At 44.0% G+C, this 25,038-nt stretch overlaps 1 protein-coding gene across 1 annotated transcript; it reads left to right on the top strand.

Moving 5' to 3' along the window:
- Nucleotides 1-440: 440 nt before the first annotated feature.
- tfec (transcription factor EC) lies at nt 441-24,416 on the top strand (the record flags this gene model as incomplete). Its single annotated transcript, XM_080757795.1, is given in 9 exon segments — nt 441-497; nt 10,098-10,355; nt 11,352-11,453; nt 15,719-15,792; nt 15,794-15,873; nt 17,734-17,796; nt 17,914-17,989; nt 20,458-20,605; nt 23,910-24,416. Coding segments are annotated over 9 exon segments (1,365 nt in total).
- Between the last annotated feature and the right edge of the window lie 622 nt (nt 24,417-25,038).

Below are 25,038 nucleotides of genomic sequence, written 5' to 3'. Positions count from 1 at the left end.
CACACACACACACACACACACGCATGCACACAGGAAACAGCCTGCGCGGCTCACCACCAGTAAGCTGATGTGTCATGTCTTCCTTTTTCTTTTCCGACATTTCTGCAAAGCTCAGGAAGGTCTCAAGCAGCCACCTCGTCTCTCTCTCTCTCTCTCTCCCCTCCTCTGCTCATGCTCTATCTTCTTCCCCCCCCTGTTTCTGGAACCCCCGGCAAACGCGCCGCCCGAGACACGGAGACACCATCGCCGTTCCGTTGACAGCTCCCCCCTCTTCTCGCGTCCCGACGTTTTTTTTTTCTTCTTCGTATTTTATTTTATTTTGCAGCAGCAGCTCTCCCTAGCTCCGCGAGGGGCCGGGGAGGGGGAGTGGGGGGGGGGGTTGTGGGGTTGGGTTGGGGCGGGCGAGAGAGAGACGCACGCGGCTGCCAAGCGCTGGAGCCATGAGTCGATGCTGTGTGGTCAAAGTGATCACCCTGACAGAGGTTCAGCTGCTGCAGGTAGGCTGGGGGGGGGGGGGGTGTTGGAAGGAGGGGAGGGGAGCTGGAGGGAGGCAGCGTTAAGCACACAGAGGAGCGGGGGGGGGGGGTGCAAACGGTATTCGATGCATTGAAATAAGAGAGAGATAAGGAGGAATAGGGGTGGGTGTTTCTATTTTGGATGTGAGGAAAAGGGAGAGCCTACAGGTGCGTGTGTGTTGGGAGGGGGGGGGGGAGAGAGAGAGAGAGGCAGGTGCAGTTCGATCATGGTTGTAACTTGTTGTTTCAGTTCAGTTCAAATACTAATAATTATATTTCAATAGCATGTTGTTTCCAGTTACTTTGAAGCACACATTTCCACTCATGTAATGTATACGTTAAATGTATACACAGACATTTAACCTGGTTGACTGTATAGGGTTCATGGCATTTACTCCACTATTGCACCCGGTAGGCTACTGTACCTAGAATAAGAACTAAATTGAAAGTTGAATGTGGTGAAAATGTATTGATGTATGGTGGGGTGGGGAAGTTCACAATGCGTCGCATAGCTTGTAGATCTGCTATTTTCAAAAGATTTTTTATACATTCTAAAACTTGAAACGGGATATACCTGATGAAGGTCGTGAGATCGAAACGTTGGAACTCAGTATCTTATTAATAAACTATACTGCTATATATGTGAAGACAGTGTGCGGGATCTCCTCTCTCTCGAAACGTGAAACGGGACATTGTGCACAATGAGTACTTTCACAAGTACATTTTGATACCAATACTTTTGTACTTTTACTCAAGTACATTTTGAATTCCGAACTTTTCCGGAGAAATTCTATATTGCAGTATTGATACTTTTACTTAACACTTTCGGGGGTTTAAATTCATCCTATACCATCCTACCTATAGGCTGCCTATAGATTGTCTTATTACCTTTGGAGCATACGCCGAAGTATTTTCAGCTTTGATCAACTTCTCTCCACCACAGAAGACGGGGTGGGGGGGAAGGTTGTGCCATGGCTCTGGGAGGCTGAGATGACGCCGGGTGGCTGAGGGACGCTGGAATGGACAGAGAGAGAGGAAAAGCCAAATAGTACTTAAGGTTATAAGATCTGGTGTTTTGACTGATTGAAGTATTTATTCACAGTATATGCAGAATGGGTATACATTTCAAGTGAAAGCACAACTCAATACATTAAAACTGTTACTGTGGATGAACACACACTGGGAAAAGCATTACACTTGTTTACAACAACAGGGACCACCATTTTCAATTCATCAGAACTGAAAGTGTGGAGTGTGGAGTCCATGGAGTGATTTAACAAGCAGGCCGCCAACAGAGAGAGTTAAAAGGTGTGAAAGAAAGGTATAACATTGTTGCTGTATATGCACCATGCGGTACGCTGTGTCTGTGTGTGCGTGTGCGCGTGCGCGTGCGTGTGCGTGTGCGTGTGTGTGTATGTGTGTGTGTGTGTGTGTGTGTGTGTGTGTGTGTGTGTGTGTGTGTGTGTGTGTGTGTGTGTGAAATCGACCAGGCCTTATAGAAAGCACGCTTTTTACAACCGGAACAACAGAATGGGTCATCAGTCGGTCCCTGTTGGAAATCCTGATTTTGTGAATCAGTTTTGCTTTCGCACACTTATCTGCTCTCGCCTTGCACCATCTGTCCGATGTGTGGTCACGGCTGTTTGCCGGGTTAGCAGGCTCAGCAAAACCAGAGCGAGCATGCCTGAGAAAAAGGCTGTGTTCCACATTTTGTCCCATCTATCAGTAGATTCAAGATAGGAGAGAGAGAGAGAACAGTGCTCAGTGGTCGACGACATTCCACAAAATGTGTCAACATGGCCTTAAATTAAAACATATAGGGCTTTGGTGGTAAATGAATACAAAACTTGTACTGCGCTAGGTTATGTCCATTATGTCCAAAGCTTTACATTGTCCATGTAGTGTTTCATAAGTCAGGTTTTTTTTTTTTTCCTTTTCTCTTTTTTTTTCTGAAGTGAAAGGAGAACTTGGGCAAGAATGAAACTAGGTTAAGCAAGAACGGTTCATTGAGGAGACACCTGTGGGTTTGTCTGCCACACTATGTCCCTGTTTGCGCAGCAATTCACTGGGATTTTTAAGACATAGACCTGCTTATGCGAAGGTAATCACATTGCTTTGAATCTGTGTACAATGACAGCTTTAGATAAATCATCAACTAAAATACTCATAATGGGTTTTCTTTATTTCTTTTTAGATTCAGTGTGTCATTTGTTTGAGTTTTTTTTTTATCTCCGTCTTGCGTTTGCACTAAAATGCCTTAATAGTCCTCTTAAAAATTTAAGAGCATAAATGCAGAAGGCAGTTTTTGTTAAATTTGAAGTCAAGACGTGCCAATTATCCAGCCTTTTAACTTAAATCTGTTGGTATTTCCGCTTTGGCTTGTGTGTTCTGGGTTGACTTGACTGCTGGCAATATGGATGTCATTTCTCTTTGAGGTTGACATGTTGATTGTCATCAGAAACAGAGTTATCATATGGTACTGTGTGTGTGTCTAATACACATTTCCACATGCATTACGTGCAAGTTCTTTATGGCCGCTGTTAGTATAGTGCTTTGACACATGGTTTCCTGGGGTAGCAACACTGCACGTTTCTTGGATTTGATTAGCGTGCGTGCGTGTGTTTGTGTGTTGACATGCCTTTACAGCCTGCAATGTTGATGTCAGCTGTATTACAATGTGCACGTGACACTTATAGTATACAGTGTGTGTGTGTGTGTGTGTGTGTGTGTGTGTGTGTGTGTGTGTGTGTGTGTGTTTTGCCAACATTTTTGTTTTCCCCCATAAATGAATGCCCTACCTACCCCTCATTAGTCAGTTACCTACTCATATCATACTACAGCGTTACACAAAAGTTTCAACAAATAGCAATTCTGCAAGCTTGTTTTGTGCTTGTAGATCTGCTACTTTTGCTCTCTGCATTTGAATCCTGAAAAATCACAGTTTTGGACCATACAGAACGATATCATAATTAGCAGATCTATGAGCACCTAAAGCATCACGTAACAATGTATTGCAAACTTGTAGATCTGCTGTTAAAAAAAAATTACAAAAAAAAGTCAAAGACTGAAATTGCAAATGTTTTTTTTTAAACTATCGACACCAGGGTTGACGTAGTTATGAGAAACAGAAAGACAGACAGAGAGAGAGAGAGAGAGAGAGAGAGAGAGAGAGAGAGAGAGAGTGAAGTTCAGATTTGTGTAACATTCCTCATTTTAGTGGCTTAGGCATCCCTAATGAAGTTAAGAGGACACAGCTGGTCTCCTAACAGTGGCAAAGTCTTACTTAACGGGATTAGAAAAACAAACTGAATGACAACTAATCTGTGCCCTGATTCAATCATGAGACAGTATTACTGTATCCAATATGTATTAGGCAACTCGTTTTGAATGTCCAAATTAATCTGGCCCTGATATGTCATATTTCTAGATGATTTGAGGATGGAGTGCACTCTTGGTAGGCAAAAGCATGGGAAACTTTCTTGCAGCATCACTTTTGTTTTTGTTATGGTGCTGGACTGCAAATTGCACACAAGTGACGGATAGTTCTTTAACACAAAGTGGACTTATTGTGCAGCTCTCGGTCAAGGTTTTGCATACAACGTTGACCTTAGTGGGCACTGGGCTGCTCAAACCCTACAACCCCTGTTATACCAGCAGCAAACTCTCAGCCACCATGTCAGGAAAAACGCCCCAGCAGGTGTCATCAACAATGGTGGTGGCGTGCGTGCGTGCGTGCAGGGATGTGTAGGGGGGTGGGGGGGGGGGGGGGGGGGGGGGCATGAACAATTGCCACAATAACTCAAAACCAGCTAGTTCTCTTAGCAACTTAAGGGGGCATACATGTGGGCCTTTACTCTTCCTCAAAATGTTATTTAAAAAAAAAAAAAAAAAAAAAAAAACATTTTCTGAATAAAATAAATGCATAAGAATAACCTATCTCGTCTATAGATAATGACTCGCCCCCAAAAATAGGGACGCCAGGTTAAAAGTATAGTTAGATTAGATCGTTATCTCGCTCGCTCGCTGCTCCCGTTTGTCTGTGCGTCAGTACACGGCGCTCCTTCACACATGCACAGGGCACGCCATTGTCGGGGCTGGTCTCAGTGACTGAAGCGCCATTACATCTCAAATTTAATCAGCTCCCCCCCACCCCACCCCGCCCCGCCCCACCCCGACCACCCAGCTTAATTGGCTAATGAGCACGTCTCCGGCATTTACAGTAGTGAGAGCAGCCGATGTGATACCAGGACAATCCCGCCGACACACTGTGTGTGTGTGTGTGTGTGTGTGTGTGTGTGTGTGTGTGTGTGTGTGTGTGTGTGTGTGTGTGGGCTCTGGCATCTCTTCCTCTAGCCCCTGCTCGTCAGAGAGCAATGTTGATTGGGAAACAACTGGCATTTTGTTTGGCCCTCGGCAGCCCAGATATAAGAGCCCATAGACGCCGGTGACAAGCCGGGTATTGTGGGTGATGGAGTCGTTCCTTAGCCCATTCTGACCTGAGATCAGATTCATACGAGGTTTCCACTGGACAACACACTGGTCTTGATTAACCCATTCTGACCTGAGATCAGATTCTAAAAAATGTCAGTCGTTCTTCGATTTTCAAAAATAGCAGACCTACAAGCTCGTATCGCGCCACTCGGTGGCGCGATATGAGCTTGTAGATCTGCTATTTTTCAATAGCTAAAGCATAACATGATGCCAACACCAAAATGGGTGCCCGGTCAGAATGGGTTAGTTATGTCGACGGCCGCTGAATAACTGCAGCCAATCTACGGCTGACAAGTGGAATTTCATGCTTTTCGTAGTTTTTTTTTCTTCTTTTTTGGTTCTTTTTTTTTACTTACTTATACTATTCCCTCCAGTCCTAAACTAAATTAAACTTGATAGAAATTGTCTGACCCACGCCCCCCCACCTGTCGTTTGGCTGTAAATAATATAACTTATGATTCTATTGAGCTTTGTTCCACTATGTTTTGTATTGTAGTTGCCCCGGCTGGGGCTTTTTTTGGGTGATCCTAAAAGGATAACACAACCTTTGACTGTACTATAGCCTATACCTATACTGTTAATAATCGTGTTAATAAAGTATTCAATCAATCAATCAATCAATCCATACCTTAACTTCTTAAATACAACAGATTTAAACTGGAAACACATGTGTTTACGGTTCAAATCTGCTGCTGAGCCAATCAAATTAAGCTACTGAGAAACGCGAGCATGCATGGAATCTTCAGCTGGTTTGAGTAGATGGTGCGCTGTGATTGGCCAGTCGCTGTGATTGACAGCCTAACCCTAACCTAACCTCAGTAAAGCTATACCTAAACCTAACCCTAATCTAACCTCAGTAAAACTATACCTAACCCTAACCTCAGTAAAACTATACCTAAACTCAGTAGAACTATAATATGGGGGTGTCATCATTTACTCAAACCAGCTGAAGATGACATGCTAGCACGAGAAACTTCCAGGGGATACGCAGAGACAAATCTGTTTAAGCACTGGAACACATGCAATTAGAACTGCAGACTCACTCCCATCCCATCTCCTGCCATAGTCTCCACCTTAGCCCGTAGAACTTGCCCTAGCCTAGACAGATACCAGGTCATTATTGACCTGGCATATCCTACAGTATAGTGTTTATTAGTTTCAATGTACGGAATATTGATTTTGGATCTTTGGATATTCTAATGTTATACTGATAGGTTCTTGGTTTATACTTATGATTATAATTTAATAACAATTGCTATGCATTTGATTTATGGTGTTGTCCTTGCTTACTGTAAATCACTTATTATTAATGTGTTTGTTTATTTTATTGACAATTTTAATTTCTCTTTTGTTTTGTCCTTCACACAAAATAAAGTCCATATTTAAGTGGTTAATATAGCCATCCTAACTAGGCTGCCAGGATTGATCTATTGCCTTTGGAGCATACGCCGAAGTATTTGCAGCTTTTTGGAAAAAAAACCCCAGCCATCACAGCCTGTTGTAGTCCAGTCAAAACCCCCGTTCACTTGCATTGGACTCATTTTCCCAGAAGCCCTAGCAGCCCAGAGCATGGCTCGATTTCCGGGTTTCGTCGTCATAACGCAACGGACTCGTCACCAGGTCCGCGACAAATCCGCTCTTTCTTTTTAATTATTAAAAAACGTCAAATTAAACACATAAAACAAAAAGCGGGTTTAGCGTAATAAGCAGCACCGAAACATGGATTTAATAGCATGGAACACGGGTTATGCAGTAGAACTGTTTTAATCTAAGGCCCCGAAAGTTAAGACAGTTTTTTTCCCCTTTTTTTAAGATAATGAATGAGTCAATGACACAAAAGTGTATTGAGAATAGTCAACAATGTGATAGAGAACAGATCCTCATTCTACAGTTAAAGATTCTTAGCACAGGTATCCGACATCAATGCACGTACAACTTAAGCAATCCGATGCAGCAGAGATAAAATAGTCCATTGTCCCTTGACAAACCTATACTGTGCGCCTACAGTACAGTCAACAGTGTATAGTACAGCTTATAAGTCAATACAAAAAAAGAAAAACCTTTCGAGGAAGTACATTGAAGAACACAGAGCAGACAACTACAGTATCAGCATTGATAAGAGCATCACAAAACCATTGCAAGCAATGAACTCAATGTTTATTTATACAGTTCTTTAGAAACAGCTTAACAGACCGTAAACTAATAAAGCAACTTGCTACAATGATGGCCTTTGTGGGCCCCCCCCCCCCCCCGAAAAGTGAATTACACATTTTTAGATATGAGAGGTTCCCCCCCAATCTATTTTCCCTGGCAATTGCATACAACGCAACAATGATAATGGAGACTTTTGTAAAGCCGACTTGGAAAATAGCTTTGCACGCTTACTCATTGGGAAACTGAGGCTATATGAAATTTGTCTGGATTGACACTATATGTCCAGGGTAAAAATGGCATCAGGGGAGTTATTTAAAGCCCCCCCCCCCCCCCCGCTGGGAGAACAAGGGTCAATTGTGCTGCCCTCCAAGCCCTGGAGCAGACTGCAGAGGGCTCTGGGAGGAAGCTGCTGGTTGGTCAGTGACACAGAAAAGGGGCGGTCCAGATGAATTACTGATAGACGCTAAAGGCAGATATCCTGCAGTGATCAAACCCTGGGTCATCTGTCGGCCCTCTGTTTGAGGTGATTACCACGCTAGGCAACATAAAGGCTTCCTCTCGGGGCTTTGAGCCCAATTAGTTCACTTTGGGCCCTTTATATAAGACACAGGAGAAGAGGACAGGACAGACGCCCACTGCCATAGACGGCACACACAGGATAGCAGCAGCAGCAGCAGCGGATTTGGATTTTGTTAAATTCACCTGCTGCCCCAAAAGAGAGAGAGAGAAAAAAAACAACAAAAACAAACTGAAGAATATTTGCGTTCCTGAGAATGCCACACCTAACTGACTGTAGCTACTACAGGATGCGGGACGCGACCAGAGCTTCAAATGTAAGAATTGTTGCAAAGCTGCGATTTACTTTTGTTTTTTTTTGTAGTTCACAGTACAATCTGTGTGAGTGTATGGATTCTTATGGGGTCCGGATGTGTTGATGGGGCAATGCTCACAGCTACATACTTATTTGTGTATCAAAAAATGATATGGCAGATTACGCTTTTGCATAATTATCATAATGAAAGTAGATAATCAGAGTTACAGTTTTGGTGCGTTTTTCAGAAAAAATAAATTGAGATTCATATAACGTGTTTGGATATGTGCACCAGGAGCACACTCACGTATTGGTTTGTATTGGCACCAGTGCACTCAGTGCCTATATCCAAACGCACCCTATATGTCTTTAAATTGAGCCTATTAGTAAACTATATTAAAACAACTACAACTGGGGGCGCCCGCTGGCCAAGTGGTTCAGGCGCATGCCACATACTGTATAGCTGCTAGCCTATAGGCTTTGGCCTGACAGCGCGTCGCGTGTTCAAGTCCCGTTCATGACGACCTTTAGCTACATGTCTCTCCCCTTCTCCCTCTTTCCTGTCAGTCTTTACTATCAATAAAGGCAAAGAAACAACTACAACTTATATAGGAGCAGAAAACATGTGAAAGAAACTGACAATAATAATGCAGCAAGTGGTCAAAACAGTGACTCTCGAATGTGGTTGATCAGGATGATGATGATAGCGGTCAAACGTGACTCACTCTGATTTTACGCAATCGTGCACTCCTATGGAGGGTGTTACAGTAACTGCGCCTGGAGGAGGGAAGTTCGAACCTAATGACGTTTCTGTTTGTTCGCTTATTGATCAGGTTAGTGGGTAGCGTGGCATTGGCCCGACCTCCAGTTAGTCCGACAATTAACACTATCCCAAACCCTAACCCTAACCTCACAGGAAGCCACGGGTGATTTGTAACCCGCAGCACGGGTGATTTGTAACATGGGTGATTTGTAACCCACAGCACGGGAGGTCTGACATAAGGGCAGTCCCCAGGTTGGTGATCATCATCAACATTTCTCGACCGCGGTCGAGATCATGGATTTCACAAGGCCATGCCAGACTTCCCGGTCCTTCATTACCATCCCCAGTTCCTGCTTACTGATGCATGTGTCCCTATAGCGATGACATCAGGGTACGACAGTTTTCTACCTCTGGTCTGCTTTGAGGCAGGACTCCAGAGAAGAAGGGAAGATATAACCTCATTGTCAGCTCTGTAGCAGATTTTGTGCTCTCATTAGAAGGCGGGTGTAAGTGCCATCCAACCGTTTCTCTTGTTTCTTTAAAGGTGTCCATGTCTCGGAGCCATAGAGTAGAATAATCGGCTCAACGACGTCCTAAATATAATAATATACATCTTACTAAGCTGGGATGACCAGATCTTATGCATGTCATTGCAGGCTGACCAGGCCATACCCTTCCTAGTTTGAAAGTCCTTTTGGTAAGAAGATATACGAACCCAAATACTTGTAGTCATCAACCTGTTTCAGAGGAGTGTTGTTAAGTGTTTTTATAATGTGGTTATTGTTGGATTTGCATATATTTACGTATTCAGTTTTCGTCTCGTTGAGATAAAGACCAACACAGTTGGAAGCCTGCTCAAGAGACTGGTGATAGGTTGGTGATGGTGAGAGGTTGGTGATGGTGAGAGGTTGGTGATGGTGAGAGGTTGGTGAGAGGCTGGTGAGAGGTTGGTGAGAGGCTGGTGATGGTGATAGGTTGGTGATGGTGAGAGGCTGGTGAGAGGTTGGTGATGGTGAGAGGTTGGTGAGAGGCTGGTGAGAGGTTGGTGATGGTGAGAGGTTGGTGAGAGGCTGGTGAGAGGTTGGTGATGGGCACAGTAGGCAGTAACCTGCCTGAGACAAACTGCTGTTCCCAAGACTGTTTTACTGGTGTAGAAAGTCTGGGGTAGAAAGGTGTAAAAATAACACCATAATAATGCATGCAGAGTGAAATCCTGCGTGTTCATTTAACTCTGAGAATGTTCAATGCTAGTTAAAGTAACACGTACTGTAGGAAATCGCTGCATGGACAATGATTGCCGGGGGTGAATAACCGAAGGTTAATCGACCTCGCTTTCATCTTCCTTTCTTTTTTTTCTTTTTAGGTACAGAACCACCTGGAGAGCTCAAAGTTCCACATCCAGCAGACCCAGAGTCAGCAGCAGGTGAAGCAGTACCTGACGCTTGGCTCCAAACTGGCGGCCGCGGGCGGGCCTGGCCACGTCGTGCCGCACCCCCACGCCCCGGGCCAGCCGCTGGCCGCCGTGCCCATCATGAGGAACGGACACATGGCCTCCGTCAGCGACGGCAGCAACCCCAACAGCCCCGTCACCCTGCTCACCCTGGCCAATCACGACAGCGAGGTGAGTGAACCGGCGTGAACCAAACTGTATATACGTGAAAATACAGACGAGTGAATTCAGCTATATCTGAGAGCAGCCATAACAAGTGGCAAAATAATTACAATAAATAATCATCCGTACTGCATTGCTGCGTGTTTCGAAGTCGAAGAATGGACTTGTGTGCCTTGTAGTAAATGGGGGGAAAGACTGAAATATCTACGTATGAACCACAGTTCAGTTGTATACAGATGAACATGTGCATTTCTCAGCAACCCTACAGTAGGCCTACATTTCCACAGCAAGCAGTACCATCCCTGAGGAACTATATTCCATGTCACGTGTAATTTGCAAGAGAGTGGTTCAAAGCTGACATAATCACCGCCACTATGCAAATAGATAACACTTCATTTGGAAGGACCATCAGCACAGCACAAAAGCATGCGAGACCGTGATCCGTACAGAACCACAGCCATTTAAAAAATAAATAAATCTGCAGCATTGTCTATTTGACGTTTACAAAGAATAATGACCCTCCCAGTCACTCCAGTCATCCAGTCAACAATGTGTTGTCATTATTGATTCTCCTTGTCTCTGCTGTGCTCGTCAATAACTTCAGACATGGCAATTCTGATTAGGGAAAAAAAAGAAGATCCTCCAGAATGTGATGTGGAAACTAGTTTGATAACAGTTTGATAAACAGGGGGAAATCTTTCTCATCACATAGCTGTCTTGTTAATCAACTTCAAGACATGGTGGCAGGGGGAAATAAATAGGCCTACTCCTCTGTTTTTGGATTAGTCCAACCAACCCACCCTCCTCTTTCTTTTCATGCCATATTTTCTTATTTTTTATGTTATGAGGATTCTCTCTATGAGGACCACTCGTGGACAGCATTTCTGTATGGATAAATACACCCAGGATTTTACTGTGTCATAGAACCTAGTGTGTCTATTCATTTATGTATCTACCTATCAACAGTCTGTCCACGAGTACACTGTAATTACTGTTCTCTTTCAGTTTCCAATGGATGAAGTTATCGATGACCTGATTAGTCTCGAGTCCGGTTTCAATGATGGAGGATTGGATTGCATGGAGTCTAACATGATGATGCAAAACAACGTAAGTATGGCACACATTAACCTTTGCTAACAGCTACAGTATGAGCGAGCGATGTCCACAGTCCACACCCATCGACGGGGTCTTGATTTTGGCCGCTAGTTTCATTATTTGCAGCTGCGGTGAGAGGGTTCAACTTGGGTTGCATAACTAATGATTTTTCTCTGCCTCAAAGAGGTATGAGAGCTTCCTCCGGCCCACAACATGAACACTCAGGCTTGACTAGCTTGGGAATCGGAGGACCTGTCTTTAGAGTGAGGTCAGCTTAAGTCCAGAGATGAGTCAAAGTTCATCCGGCCAAGGACCAGGGCTTAGCAGCATTTCTCACATTTCTCAACAGTATAGGCAAATTAATTAGGGGGGGGGGGGGGATCACACTTGTGTGAAATGAGGGGTGCTCTTATCATCATACATCATCACATGCCGTACTCAGCCAATCAAATCGTCACATTCCGCGGTACACACCGATACACATAAAGCTGGGCGTAGGAGGGGCACCCACCCCTCGGAAAATCTATTTAACTAAAGCTGCATCAGGATACTACTGTAAGTTGACAGTGTCATCGGCTATAGAACAGCTATGAAATGCTTGGAAATGAACGATAAAGAAAACCTGAAACAAGTGATGCTGCATTCACATGGAATCAGGCAAAGGCGGTAGACGGCAAAGGGGAAGTCATTGTGTTATTTATTTACTGAGCGGGAGCAGGGCGGTCAACGGAACAGGACGGCGCGGCAGCCTGGAAGCCAGAACCGGCGACGGTATAGCGGCAGACGGCATCAATGTTAAAATATTGAATCTTTTTTTACCGTTCCGTGCCGTCCGGCAGGTTTTGCCGTTTGCCGCCTATACCTACCGCGTGCCTGATTCCATGTGAATGCATATAGGCATAACTCTTTGGTGAAGTTTTCTGATGAATGGAAAACGCTGCACCCTGTTGTAAAACAAGTGTGAGTAATCATGGTGTGTCCAGAGTAACAGTTTTAGTATTGACCTGCGCTTTTGTTTGAAATGTACCCATTCTACATACTGTCTAAATAAGTCAGTCCCTGGTATCGCTATTTTGGACATTCATTATGAATCACCCCAAAAATCATCAAATAGGTAAAAAAAAATACACTCGTGTGAAGTGAGGGGCGCCCACTGTATCTATTATCGGCCACATGATGTCTCACATCAATGTTTATTTAACGGCTGCCCTAAACAAACATTAAAAGTCCATAGACTTCATGGCTGCCATTCGGTTTTCGTCATAAGTGCTCTAAACAAAGTCCATATATGGTGCGTTCAGACGACAGATGAAACCATGCAAAAAACGCATCACAGCATAATGTGCGGCAGCTTCACGCATCATTGCCGCTTCGTAGCTTCCCGTCGCTGGCTTGCATCGTTTCATCGGCCCGTGTGAACGCAGCAACAGACTGACATGACGTAATCTTCAAAAGCCATGCATTGGAGGGGCTGGCGCCCCTCAAAAAGTAATACAAAAAAATCACACTTGTGTGAAGTGAGGGGCGCTCTTACCATCATACATCATCATACATCATCACATTCCGTGCTCAGCCAATCAAATCGTCGCATTCGTGGTACACACAAACACACAAAGCTGGGCATAGGAGCCCTCAAAAATAGCGAAAGCAAAAGCATATGAACAAGCTTTCTCTATTCGCCATACAACAAGGTATAGGTTATAAGAACACCACTTGCATAACTGTTACATAGGGGCATAAACAAGACATTGCAATAGCTGTGATTCAGACGATACATTCCGACAAATGGCAGAGATGGCCATTGAGGACATGTGTGCCCCGTGCGATTCGCATGCAGGCAGACGGACGACATTTTGAAAAACGGAATTCTGGGACAAGAGATCCATTCGGCTGACACACCTGAACCTTAATACGGTGGTATGCGTGTGGCTGAAAGAGGACTTGTCAAACTTTGGGATTCCAAGACAACACAGTGGAATCCAGGCCTAACGCCTTGCGTGCAAGTAGGCAGAGACAGGGACTGCTGGCAGACAAAGAACCCTACATCCATACATATTACATGCATATACATACTGCACATGCTGAGGAACTGTGACAGAGGAGGTAGGATAGAGCTATGCAAGGCAAAGGGGGGAGTGAGGGAGGAAGGGGGCAATCGAAGAGCAAATGACAGAGGAATAGGGGCGGCTTGGACTAATGCATGGTCTCCCCACTGGCTCGTTCAGAAATGATTTTCAGAAACAATGTTCAGAAGATGTTGGTGCCTAAAAAGGATAAATTTTGCCCTAGTTATAGTCATACAGTGAAATGTGCCAGGTCGCTTTGCCGTTTCTGCACATCCAGGGACGGGGGGGCGGGTGCCAGATGGATGGATCTGAGCCATTTCTGTATAGGGACGCAGTCAACACTGCATTCTTCCATTCTTATAAGCACTTCTTCTAACTTCTAACTCACCCCAAACCAAACCAAACCAAATAATCTGTGGTTATTTTGCTCGTCTCTTTCTTGTTTCATGTTTGCTCTTCCCTTCCATTCTCATTTCCCCTTCTTATATCTTAGCGTCTTTTTCTGTCCTCTTGCGTCCTCTTCCTCTTCCTCTCCATGCCCCTCCTCCCTTGCATGTCCTCTAACCCTATAGTACCCTCCATTTTCCCATCATCCTCACGGTCTGACCTCCATCCTTATCAGGTTTTACACTCTTTTAGGAGACAGATTTCACAGTACACGCCCTAGTGGATAAAATTGGCCCCGAACAGAAGCGCGGCAACGCACGCAAAGCGCTGGGGGATTAGACACGGGTGTGTGTGTGTCGTGCGAGCGTGCCGAATCGCCACATTCTCCACCAGTGTCGGTGAAAAGGCAGCCGTTATCGCAGCGCTCCACACATGTTTTCCCAGGGAGAGCGTCTTCGCCTAGGAAAACAGTTTTGCCTCTGTTCGGCCACTTGACCCAAAACCACCGCTTCTCATGTATAACGGCGAGGCTATTTTCAACACACAAGGCGGCCTCTGTGTTGGAAGCCCCTTCAGAGCCGAGGGGCTTCTGATAATGGTGGCAAAGGCAGATCAAGGCCACCCGGCGCACCGGGTCAAGCCCACGCCCCGGGACCATGGGGGTGGTGCGGGGGTGTATCGTGATAATGGCCTTTAGAATAAACAAGGGACATCTTCAGTAGCGCTTGTGAGGCTTCTGGTGTGCTTCTTTGTGTACTCCTCACTCCTCCACTGCGAGTTACTCTAATGGGACAGAACCACGCTTTGTGAAATAAATCACACCCGTGCGAAGTGAGGGGCACTCTATACCAACCCTTATCATCTTACATCATCACAATATATTAACTTGACATGTATATGCCGATTTGCTCAGTGACGGACAAAACAAACATTAAACTCTGTTCATTGTTAATGGCATTTAATGTTTGTCTCAGTGACAAAACAAACATTAAACTCTGTCCACTGTCAATGGCGTTTTTAATGTTTGTCTAGACAGGACAAACATTAAACGGAGGCCCCTCAACAAACGAAAAAGAAAAGTACTTGTCATTCAGTATTACTCAAATATGGATAGGTCCGCCTGTAAAGAGGTGTGATATACTTTCGTCAACCCGGGGCTTAAGTTATAGGCACGCTGCTGTGCTTTAATAAGTTTTGACATTAATTACGTGAACAAGCCTCTTCAACTGTTTGCACAGGCATCACTGCACTGCCTGCCAGGGATATAGGGACAAAAAGTATCATCCTCTGTCCTTAAACAGGCACATTGTGACACTCTGCAGGGTTAGGCTAGAACACTCACGCAAGGCCCGTCCTCCAGATCAGAACAACTGGGTCTGTACGTTGGCTTTGATTGAAGTATGAATGCACAATGAAAAGTGTTAATTTAACTTAAACTTAAGATTTGTACACTTTGAGTTACAAATGGATAAATGAACACTGAGGATTTTACTGTGTTCAGTGCACGTGTGCATGCGTGCGTGGGGGGGGGGGTGGCGGCGGCTCTGGTGGTGCTCGTAAAACGTTAATGTGTTTCTATACTGTGTTTCTCCAATTGACAGAATGAATGACACGCGCCATCTCAATTTCTGTCCCCTCTTTCTCTTTCTCTCTCTCTCTCATATCTTCTTCAATCCTCTTCTCCTTCACCTCTCTTCCGTGTCTTTCCCTCTGCTCTGTAATTCTATACCACCCCTTTTTCTTTCACTTTTTCTCTTTCCCAATCACTCTCTCTCTCCCCTGACTCTCACTTCCTCCTGTCTCTCTCTCTCTCTCTCTCTCTAGGTGTCACTGAGCAGTAGCATGCTGGACGTCTATGGGGGTGAACATCATGAAGGTATGAATGCCCCTCACGGCGGAGTCCCACATCTCTAACCCGCCAAAGCTCACAGTAAAAAGGGAATACACGCAGGTATGCACTCATACCTGTCTATGCACAGGTATATGAGCATACGCTGCGACTCGTTGTTGCGCTTGTAGATCTGCTATTTTCAGCATGCAACCTATACAGCATGTTAAAGGGACTTATAATGGGTCTCTTGTCCACTTCTTAACATTTTATAGTCTAGTTTTTATTTGTTGACGAAATTTGTCAATATATTTAGCCTTAGTTTTAGTCACTCATCATAGCTTTTGTTTTCATTTAGTTTCCATTTAGTTTTCCTCGACGAACATTGTCCCAGTTTGGACAACTGTATTTACAGTGAGCAGTACGACACAATATACACTATAGGCAAGAGGCAAAACAAAGTGCAGTCTGTTGACAATGATACGGCAGCACATTGGTGTATATAGGTACTCTACGCAGGTTTCTGAACGGTTCATAAGAAGAAGGCATTTCTGTAAGAATGACTTTATGAATGACCCTTAACCCATTCTGACCTGAGATCAGATTCATACGAGGTTTCCACTGGACACACACTGGTCTGATGAACCCATTCTGACCTGAGATCAGATTATAAAAATGTCAGTCGTTCTTCGATTTTTCAAAAATAGCAGACCTACAAGCTCGTAGCGCGCCACTCGGTGGCGCGCTATGAGCTTGTAGATCTGCTATTTTTGTGCATACAGTACACTATATCAGATGATCAGAGATCTCCGCCTATACAAAAACATGAGAGGAAACTGAAATTCAACGTACAGACTATATAAGAGCGGAGAGAAAATTGTCTTAGCATTTTTCTGTAAATATGTGGTTATTTCTTTGGTTGTTTCGAGATTGAGATCCAGCCAGTTTTAGGCCCTACATTGAATTTTAGATGTCACCAGATGTATCGGCATATAGGCCAAGATCTCCAATAGACTGCCTACGTGAGACTATATAACAGCACATAAGCATTGACCGTAAATGTCTACTTGTTTGGACGACATCAGATCCAATTGCTGGTGTCGAGCCAACACGTCGACGTGTAGTAAGTTGATTTTGTCGCGTTCCGGTCCGGTGTCTGGCCGAACAACAATCGAGGCACTGTGGCCGACGGTTCCGCATGGGAGGCTGATTGTCTTTGGTTGTTTTCACAGCGCTGAAGAAACGTGTAGACTTTTGTGTCGCACAACGGGAACGGGGGAAAAAAAAGGAGGGAAGCTTAAATCCCACAAAGACCTCTTTGAGAGAATTCTTATGAATGTCATGCATCAAGCAAAAGAAGCTTAATTGATTTAGGAAATAGAAAGGATGCCTGAAGTGCTCTTCACTCTCGACGAGAAAATAAGTAAATTGCCATCCCCCCCACCCCCCCCTTCGACTTTGCCGTGCGGACAATGGTGCCGTTACACGGAATTTAAAATGCCTTGATTGAATCAACAGAGACAAATTGGGCAATCCAATCTTAGGTCCCCAATTATGTAATTTGGAAGAATGTGAATGCAAATATGGACGCCTTAGCATTCCTGTCCCCTTGCTTTGGGGACAGATTAGCGAATTGGCTGAACTGCCTTAAATACAGGCTGAGTTTTGGACCAAAAAAAAGGGACAAACAGCTATTTTCCTTTTTTTCCCCACCGTGAACTACAGACATGCTGGAGGGGATAAACTGAGCTCTTTCACTGCAGGGGTGCGCGTGCGCGCTTGCGTGTGTGCGTGCATTCGTTCGTCCGTGTATGTGTGAGAAGAGGTCAAGCCTTGTGTCTGTAATGTGTAGACTTACGCAAGTCCACACTCTATCTGACCCTGAGTGTGTCTCACGAACACACACACACACACACATACTTACTGTCTGCTAACAAAAGCAAAAAGAACAACAGAAGAAACCCTGTGGGGATGTCTTTGGCTAATCAATGTGTTTCTCTTTGCGAAACAGATCATCATAACGACACGAGGGTGATGGCCAAAGAACGCCAGAAGAAGGACAACCATAATTTGAGTAAGTGTCTCTGGGACGCCGTCACAAACCATCACCACAAAATGCATTAAGCTGTGTAGACCAGAATGCCGCGCCCTGTCTTATCACAACGTCCCGCCCTGTGTTTCTTTCTCCCAGTTGAAAGGAGGAGACGATATAACATCAACTACAGGATCAAAGAGCTGGGGACGCTCATACCCAAATCCAATGACCCGTGAGTTGCACATCTGTCTTCTGAGGCTGCCCAACTATCCATACGTTTTCTTAGCGATTATTCAATTGATCACTTTTTTTGATGAATCAAATAATCTCAAAGCATGTTTTGACGCTTTCTTTCTTTTCCTTTTTTTTTGCAACAATGACACGCCCAAAATAACTATTGATTAATTTATGATTTGTATTAAATTATATATATATATATATATATATATATATATATATATATATTTTTTTAAATATATAATTGATTAAATCGTTTAATTTCATTAACAGTTGCATCCCTACTGTTTTCTAGCACCTGTAGGCCTATAGTTTTGGTCCCTCGCATGTCTGAGTGCCTTGCTTTATCTGATGTCCATCATGTCCCTGGTCATTTTGAGCTTATAGAGCATCACAGTCAGAACGATGAGGGCACCAGGAAATAATTCCCCATAATTTGTTCCCATAGACGTTTCAAAAAGTATTTATTTAAAGACATTTAAGCCAACAGCCGAGTTGACAAATCATGACAATGATTTTTGGGCCGAACAAATTAATAGAATAGAATAGAATAGAATAGAATAGAATAGTGCATATAGAAAATCCAAGTGCTTCATAGTCTACCTAAACACAATGCATATTCTGTTTGTCTATCATGACAGAGTAAATAAGTAAAGTGCTTCATAATCCGCCTAAAACATAATTCAGTTCATCTTTCATCATGATTCAGTTCATCTATCACATTGATTTTCGTCCCTAATGTCCTCGGCTATTAGTCGCACAGTAATTAATATTAATTAATAATTAGAAAGAAGAAGAAAAGGGCAGCAGGGTAGGCCTACAACACTTTTTTTTCTTTTAGTTTTTCTTCTTTCAAATTATTTGTTTGGCCCCCCCCAAAAAATATTTATTGTCATGTTCTGTCAACTCGGTTGTTGGCTTTGTCCGAGGCTTATACAGACCTTTAAATAAATACTTTTTTAAACGCCTATGGGGAAAAAAAATGAATGGGGAATTATTTCCAGCTGCCTCGTCGTTCTGAAAGGGTGGCGGGACTGCGACGCTCTATGTAGATCACTATTTTTGCATGACACCATTGTGTAGAAATGATAAAATGCAGCTTAAGTGGTTAATTATTTGTCCAGAATGAATAGCTTGTAGCTTTCATAATATGACCATGCAGGAACATCTATAGATACTTTGACTCAAGTACTGGGGTTGAATACTTTGAACTGAAACCCGCTGACCTTCCTTCCCTCTCCCCCGCTCGCCTCCTTCCTGTGTGCAACTGAACTCTGATTCCAATTGTAAATGGGAGGTTAGCGTCGGCCATTAACACGGAATGAAAAGGAGATTATTAGCTCGGAAGCAGACCGACGTCTCACTCCAAAAGAACAGGACAATTTGACTACCTTATATACACCTTCTTCCTTAAAGAGAAAAAGCAATAATATCTGAGAGAGAACGACTTGCACTCTGCCACCTAAAGTCCAATTTTTCCATTTCCACCTCCGCTCTCGCTCTCTCTCTCTCTCCCCTGCTCTGTCTTCGCACTTCACTTCTTTCTTCCTCACCTATTTTAAACCCGGGGATTAACCCATTCTGACCTGAGATCAGATTCATACGAGGTTTCCACGGGACACACACTGGTCTGATGAACCCATTCTGACCTGAGATCAGATTCTAAAAATGTCAGTCGTTCTTCGAATTTTTCAAAAATAGCAGATCTACAAGCTCGTATCGCGCCACCGAGTGGCGCGATACGAGCTTGTAGATCTGCTATTTTTCAATACATAAAGCGTAACATGATGCTAACACCAAAATGGGTGCCCGGTCAGAATGGGTTAATTTTACCGAACAAGGAGGGCAGGGAGAATGGACTTCTTTCTTTTCTCTACGTGCACATACTTAACTATTCTATTAAAACCTCTCATTCAGAGTGTCCGCGCCTCATGTCCAAGGATGAATAATTGCACCCCTGTGTATATCACCGTCCGCTTATTCATATCATAAAAGAAAAGAAAGTGAGGGGAAAAAATGTCTTTCTGCCTTAACCCATTCTGACCTGAGATCAGATTCATACGAGGTTTCCACTGTACATACACTGGTCTGATTAACCTGAGATCAGATTCTAAAAATGTCAGTCGCTCTTCGATTTTTCAAAAATAGCAGACCTACAAGCTCGTAGCGCGCCACTCGGTGGCGCGCTATGAGCTTGTAGATCTGCTATTTTTCAAACATCTGCTATTTTTCAAACATGATGCTAACACCAAAATGGGTTCCCGTACAAAATGGGTTAAAGGTAACCCGCCCCCCCACCCATAATCTTTTCCCCTCATTTTATTTTATTTTTTTCTTATACTTTGGAGAAGATTCTGCTGACGTTATAGCCAGGTGGTTCATCGGTGTAAAAGGTTATCTTTTAACACGTTTTTATTTTTTCTCTTCCCCTCCCTTCCTTCCTTGCTCATTGGCTGTGAACAGCGACATGCGCTGGAACAAAGGCACCATCCTGAAGGCCTCGGTGGAGTACATCAAGTGGTTGCAGAAAGAGCAGCAGCACGCCAGAGAGCTGGAGAGCAGACAGAAGAAACTGGAACAAGTGAACAGGAGACTGCTCCTCAGGATCCAGGTATATGTAATACGCGTGTATAGCGTTCACGCATTCTCTGGTGTAAACAGGGTTCAGGTTTATTTATACGCGCGGCGCTAATGCACACCTTAAGCGAAGTGATAAAGCGTGTCTCAACGGATTGTAAAGAAAACATATAGGTATACACGTGTGTGTGTGTGTGTATATACAAATTCCCAACGTGCAAAGCACAAGGGGCTCATAAAACTCTCAACTCATAAATTTAAGCATGCAACACACATGCACGCCGTTTCTCTGTGGCGTCTATAGGCTGTTGTATTGGCAATAGGATTATAGGGTCAATCTTGGAGGGTGATTTAGCATCTAGCTCACTAGTCCACATTTAGCACCTTCCACATGTATTTACAGTGGAATAACAGTCTTCCATCTAGGAATCCCGACAAACCCGATAACCCTAATGTTCTCTATACAATATTTAAAATGAGCTCATGCAGTGGCATTTTCTAATTTCTATGGCAAAATGGAGATGATTAGTCATATTTTATATTTACGGTAAAAAAAAAAAAATTCAGTGACATCAGGACACATGTTGTGTGTTGGGGTGGGCTCCGATTTGGTGTAGCGGTAGCCCAACGCACGCACGCACGCACGCTTCTGGGCACTTCAATGTAAAATGAGCAAAAAAGTTACAAAATATATGTAAAGAAAGGAGTGCATCAGCCTAATTTTTTACCCTTTCCCCCAATTTCTTTTTACTGGATATACATTTTTTTGTTTTGTATAGCAATTTGAATTTGAACTGTAGAAAAATGAGACCTTGAATTTTTAAGCATGCGTTCTCATCATGTATAGGCTACTTTACTAGTATTATTATTATTATTATTATTAACATTTTGGACAAAATAGCCAATTCTACATTGAGGTGCAAAGATGTCGTGCCCTATAGTGCCCACCTATCCCGTTACCTTATAGTTACTCTGATAAATAGAGCTACTGTACACTATAGTTCAGACGAGAGGACTCTTAAACAGTGATAAATAGAGCTACTGTACACTAGTTCAGACAAGAGGACTCTTAAACAGTGATGGTCTGAAGTCCAAACCGCCCACCAGGGCTGTGTGAGGAGAACACAATGGCCAAATAAGAGCTGATTGCAGAATGCAGACGAATGATTAGATCCTATAACGTGGTGTGTACACACGAGAGGGTCCTCAGCTTCCCACGCACACCACAGCTCTCTCTCCCTCTGAGCCAATACACAACATACACACCACAGCTCTCTCTCCCTCTGAGCCAATACACAACATATTGCGGTCGAGGTTAAGCGCTGAAGATAATATCATAACGTTACACACAATGTAATAGTAATGTCTTGTGTGTATCAAAAAGAGAGGGGCACATTTTCTTAAAGCCCTATGCAAATAGAAAAAAATTGACCTTTTTTTTTGGCTATTTTTTAATAACATAATAAAATAGGGGTGCCAGGTTGTGATTAAAATACATTATTACATTTTATTGTAAAGTCTATTGTAGGCCTACCTTTCCCAGAAGGAAATGCATGTAATTATTTCGGACTGACCAGAAGCAGAAATAAAACATATCCCCACCAGGCATAAAAAAGAATGTCCAGAGTGGGGATATCAAAAGTAATAATAAAAGTGAATTATGTCACAAAATACTCTAGGTAAGACTGTTTACCTAATTGTTTTTCTTTTTTTTTTAAATAAGGAACTGATTAATTTCAGTCTGGTGTTCGTGATTTTAGCTATTTTTGTCATTCTGAGGGAAACAAATTTATTTTAAATTCACTTTTATTTATATATACATATTTAACATTTCACCTATTGTGAGCATATAAATCTGCGGGTTTTGTCATCATATACCGCACAGTATTTGAGAGCATAATATAGTTAATGGAAACTCTGCAATCGTATCTTGTGGTGGGTGGTCCTTGAATGACTCCGCTGCCGAATTTGTGTCATCGCTATTGGTGACCTGCTCCAACTGATTGATTGATGAGAGGCACGGTGGGAGGGAGGGGGGGACTCAATGTCATTATTCTGTCACTAACTGCTCCCCGGGGTGTGTTTATTATGCTTTGAGTCACGGAACGCCGCAGCCCTGGGGTCTTACACACAGCGGAGGTTTGAAGATGACTGTGGTTAATACGTAGTGGTCCAACTCCAAACACATGACGCTATGTGACGTGAAGATCTATTGTATTATATAGGCCATTTTGTGAAGCACTTTCTCCTCACCATCAGTCATCATTGACCTGACATGGGCTGGAGCAGGGCGTGCGTGTGTGTGTGTGTGTGTGTGTGTGTGTGTGTGTGTGTGTGTGTGTGTGTGTGTGTGTGTGTGTGTGTGTGTGTGTGTGTGCACACGTTTTGGGCTCATAATAATGCATCATCATGTGTATACTGTACATGGGCTTTGAACTGTGAATCCCCCAAAGGAATTATCGTTTAGGTATCTCACCTGTGCAATATATTGATTGAATATTGTCCCTTAAACAAACTAATAAAAAATACAATTCAGTTGAAGAATTCTATAACCACGACGACTTCTATAACCACAAGCCTATACATTACATATACTCCATCATACGACAATGTTTTGGCCAACTTTGTCCATCGAAAATAGCAAGCTTGGGAGTCGTGCATTACAATGCAATGTATTATACACTTTTAGATTGGCTATCCATCCGTGCTATCTTTGAATTTGTATAAGACATTTCTATAATGTCATGCCAAAATAGGACCAGTAGTTTGGAGAGCTTGCCATGATGTCTGTCTATCTATCTATCTATCTATCTATCTATCTATCTATCTATTTCTATAAATGCACCTACGGCTGTAATCCACGTAACTCGAGAACCGTACGTACGCCCCACCGACTTCAAATTCGACACACGCGTTCAACACCCCCACAGGGAGTGCAGTGCCCGGTGTCGGTCGGACACACACACGGTTGTCAAGAACCGCCACAAAAGGCATCTGCCCGGGCTCTGGACAAGGCTCCTGCCCTGCAGGGTCCATATGGAGCTGGCCTGTTCTGACATCACAACACTCCATATTTGGCCATGCCTGACACATAACCCCTATAGGAATAAAGGGACACAGAAGCTCTGCATACATCCGCATATAGACTCCATATTTGGGCATGCCTGGCAAATAACTCCATATATGGGCATAAAAAGGGACATAATAACCGGGTGGGGCGTTCATTTTCAACTTGCATTGTTCCAAGTAGGCCAGTTCAAATGGGCACCGCTCTAATATATAATAATCTTATTAAAACACCCCACAACTTTAACTATACAACTCTCTTGTTTTCCCAGGAACTGGAGATCCAGGCCCGAGCTCATGGCCTCCCCAACATGGCCAGCGCCCTGCAGGGGACTGTGGAGTTCAAACAGCAGCAACAACAACAACAACAACAACAGCAGCACCAGCCTCTGCCTCCCCAGACCCAGCAGCCCCCTCCTCTCTACCAGGAGGACCTCTCTAACAGCGACTACCTCCAAAGGACGGCCACCGCCGCCACGGCCACCACCGCCGCCATGCAGGAGATTGTCCCGGCGTCGCAGCAGGACCACGCGGCGGTCGCGAGCCACGACGACGGCTCCACCACGTTCTCCGACCCGCTGTCCCACTTCACGGACTTCTTCAGCGTCACGCTCAAGGAGGAGCACCGGCTGGACGAGATCCTCATGGACGACCCGCTGTCGCCGTTCGGCGCCGACCCGCTCCTCTCGGCCGGCTCTCCGGGCGCCGACGGCTGCGGCTCCAAGGAGAGCAGCCGCCGGAGCAGCTTCAGCGAGGACGACGACGACGACGACCTATGATGGCCGCGAGGAGGAGGGACCGTCCCCCCCCCGTTGTCGTTGAGCTCCTGGTCTGTCCTGACTGGTGATTGATGGCCTTGTGGGCGCACGAACGGTATGACAATCGCTCTGCGAGATGGATTTTTCTGAAGAGATTTCTGAAGTGCATTTAAATAAGTAGGCCTAGACTTTGTGAATCAGGTGGGTTTCAGGAGGTGGAGCAGGGGGGAAAAAAACTAACAAAGGTTGCCCAGATTGTTCCAAAGGACCAGACAGAAGCAGGCTGAAGGCAATCTGAAAGAGACTAATGAACTGTACAGCCCAAAGATGCCCTTCCAAACCTCGGTACAGAGAACCCCCCCTGCCTCTGCCTCCTGGACATGGCATCACACTTAGCCTACCACACATCAAAAGGGAGACATTATGATCCATATACAAAACAAAGAAAAAAGAAAAGAAAAAAAACTACTGCTGTTTGGATACACTGTGGTAGCTGTACACTGTAAAGCAAAAAAAAAAATAAGAAAAAATGCAAACTTTACTCAATCGTTGAAAACTTGCCAGAAGTGTCCTTTTCTTATATTTTTGTGAAAGTGGAAATACTGTCATTTTATTTAAGAAAAAAAAAGGATTTCAACTCATT

Source organism: Protomyctophum bolini (genome assembly GCF_963924005.1).
Source record: "Protomyctophum bolini genome assembly, chromosome: 23".
NCBI lineage: Eukaryota > Metazoa > Chordata > Actinopteri > Myctophiformes > Myctophidae > Protomyctophum > Protomyctophum bolini.
The sequence above is the reverse complement of the archived record's forward strand: the minus strand, read 5'-3'. Positions and strand labels throughout refer to the sequence as shown.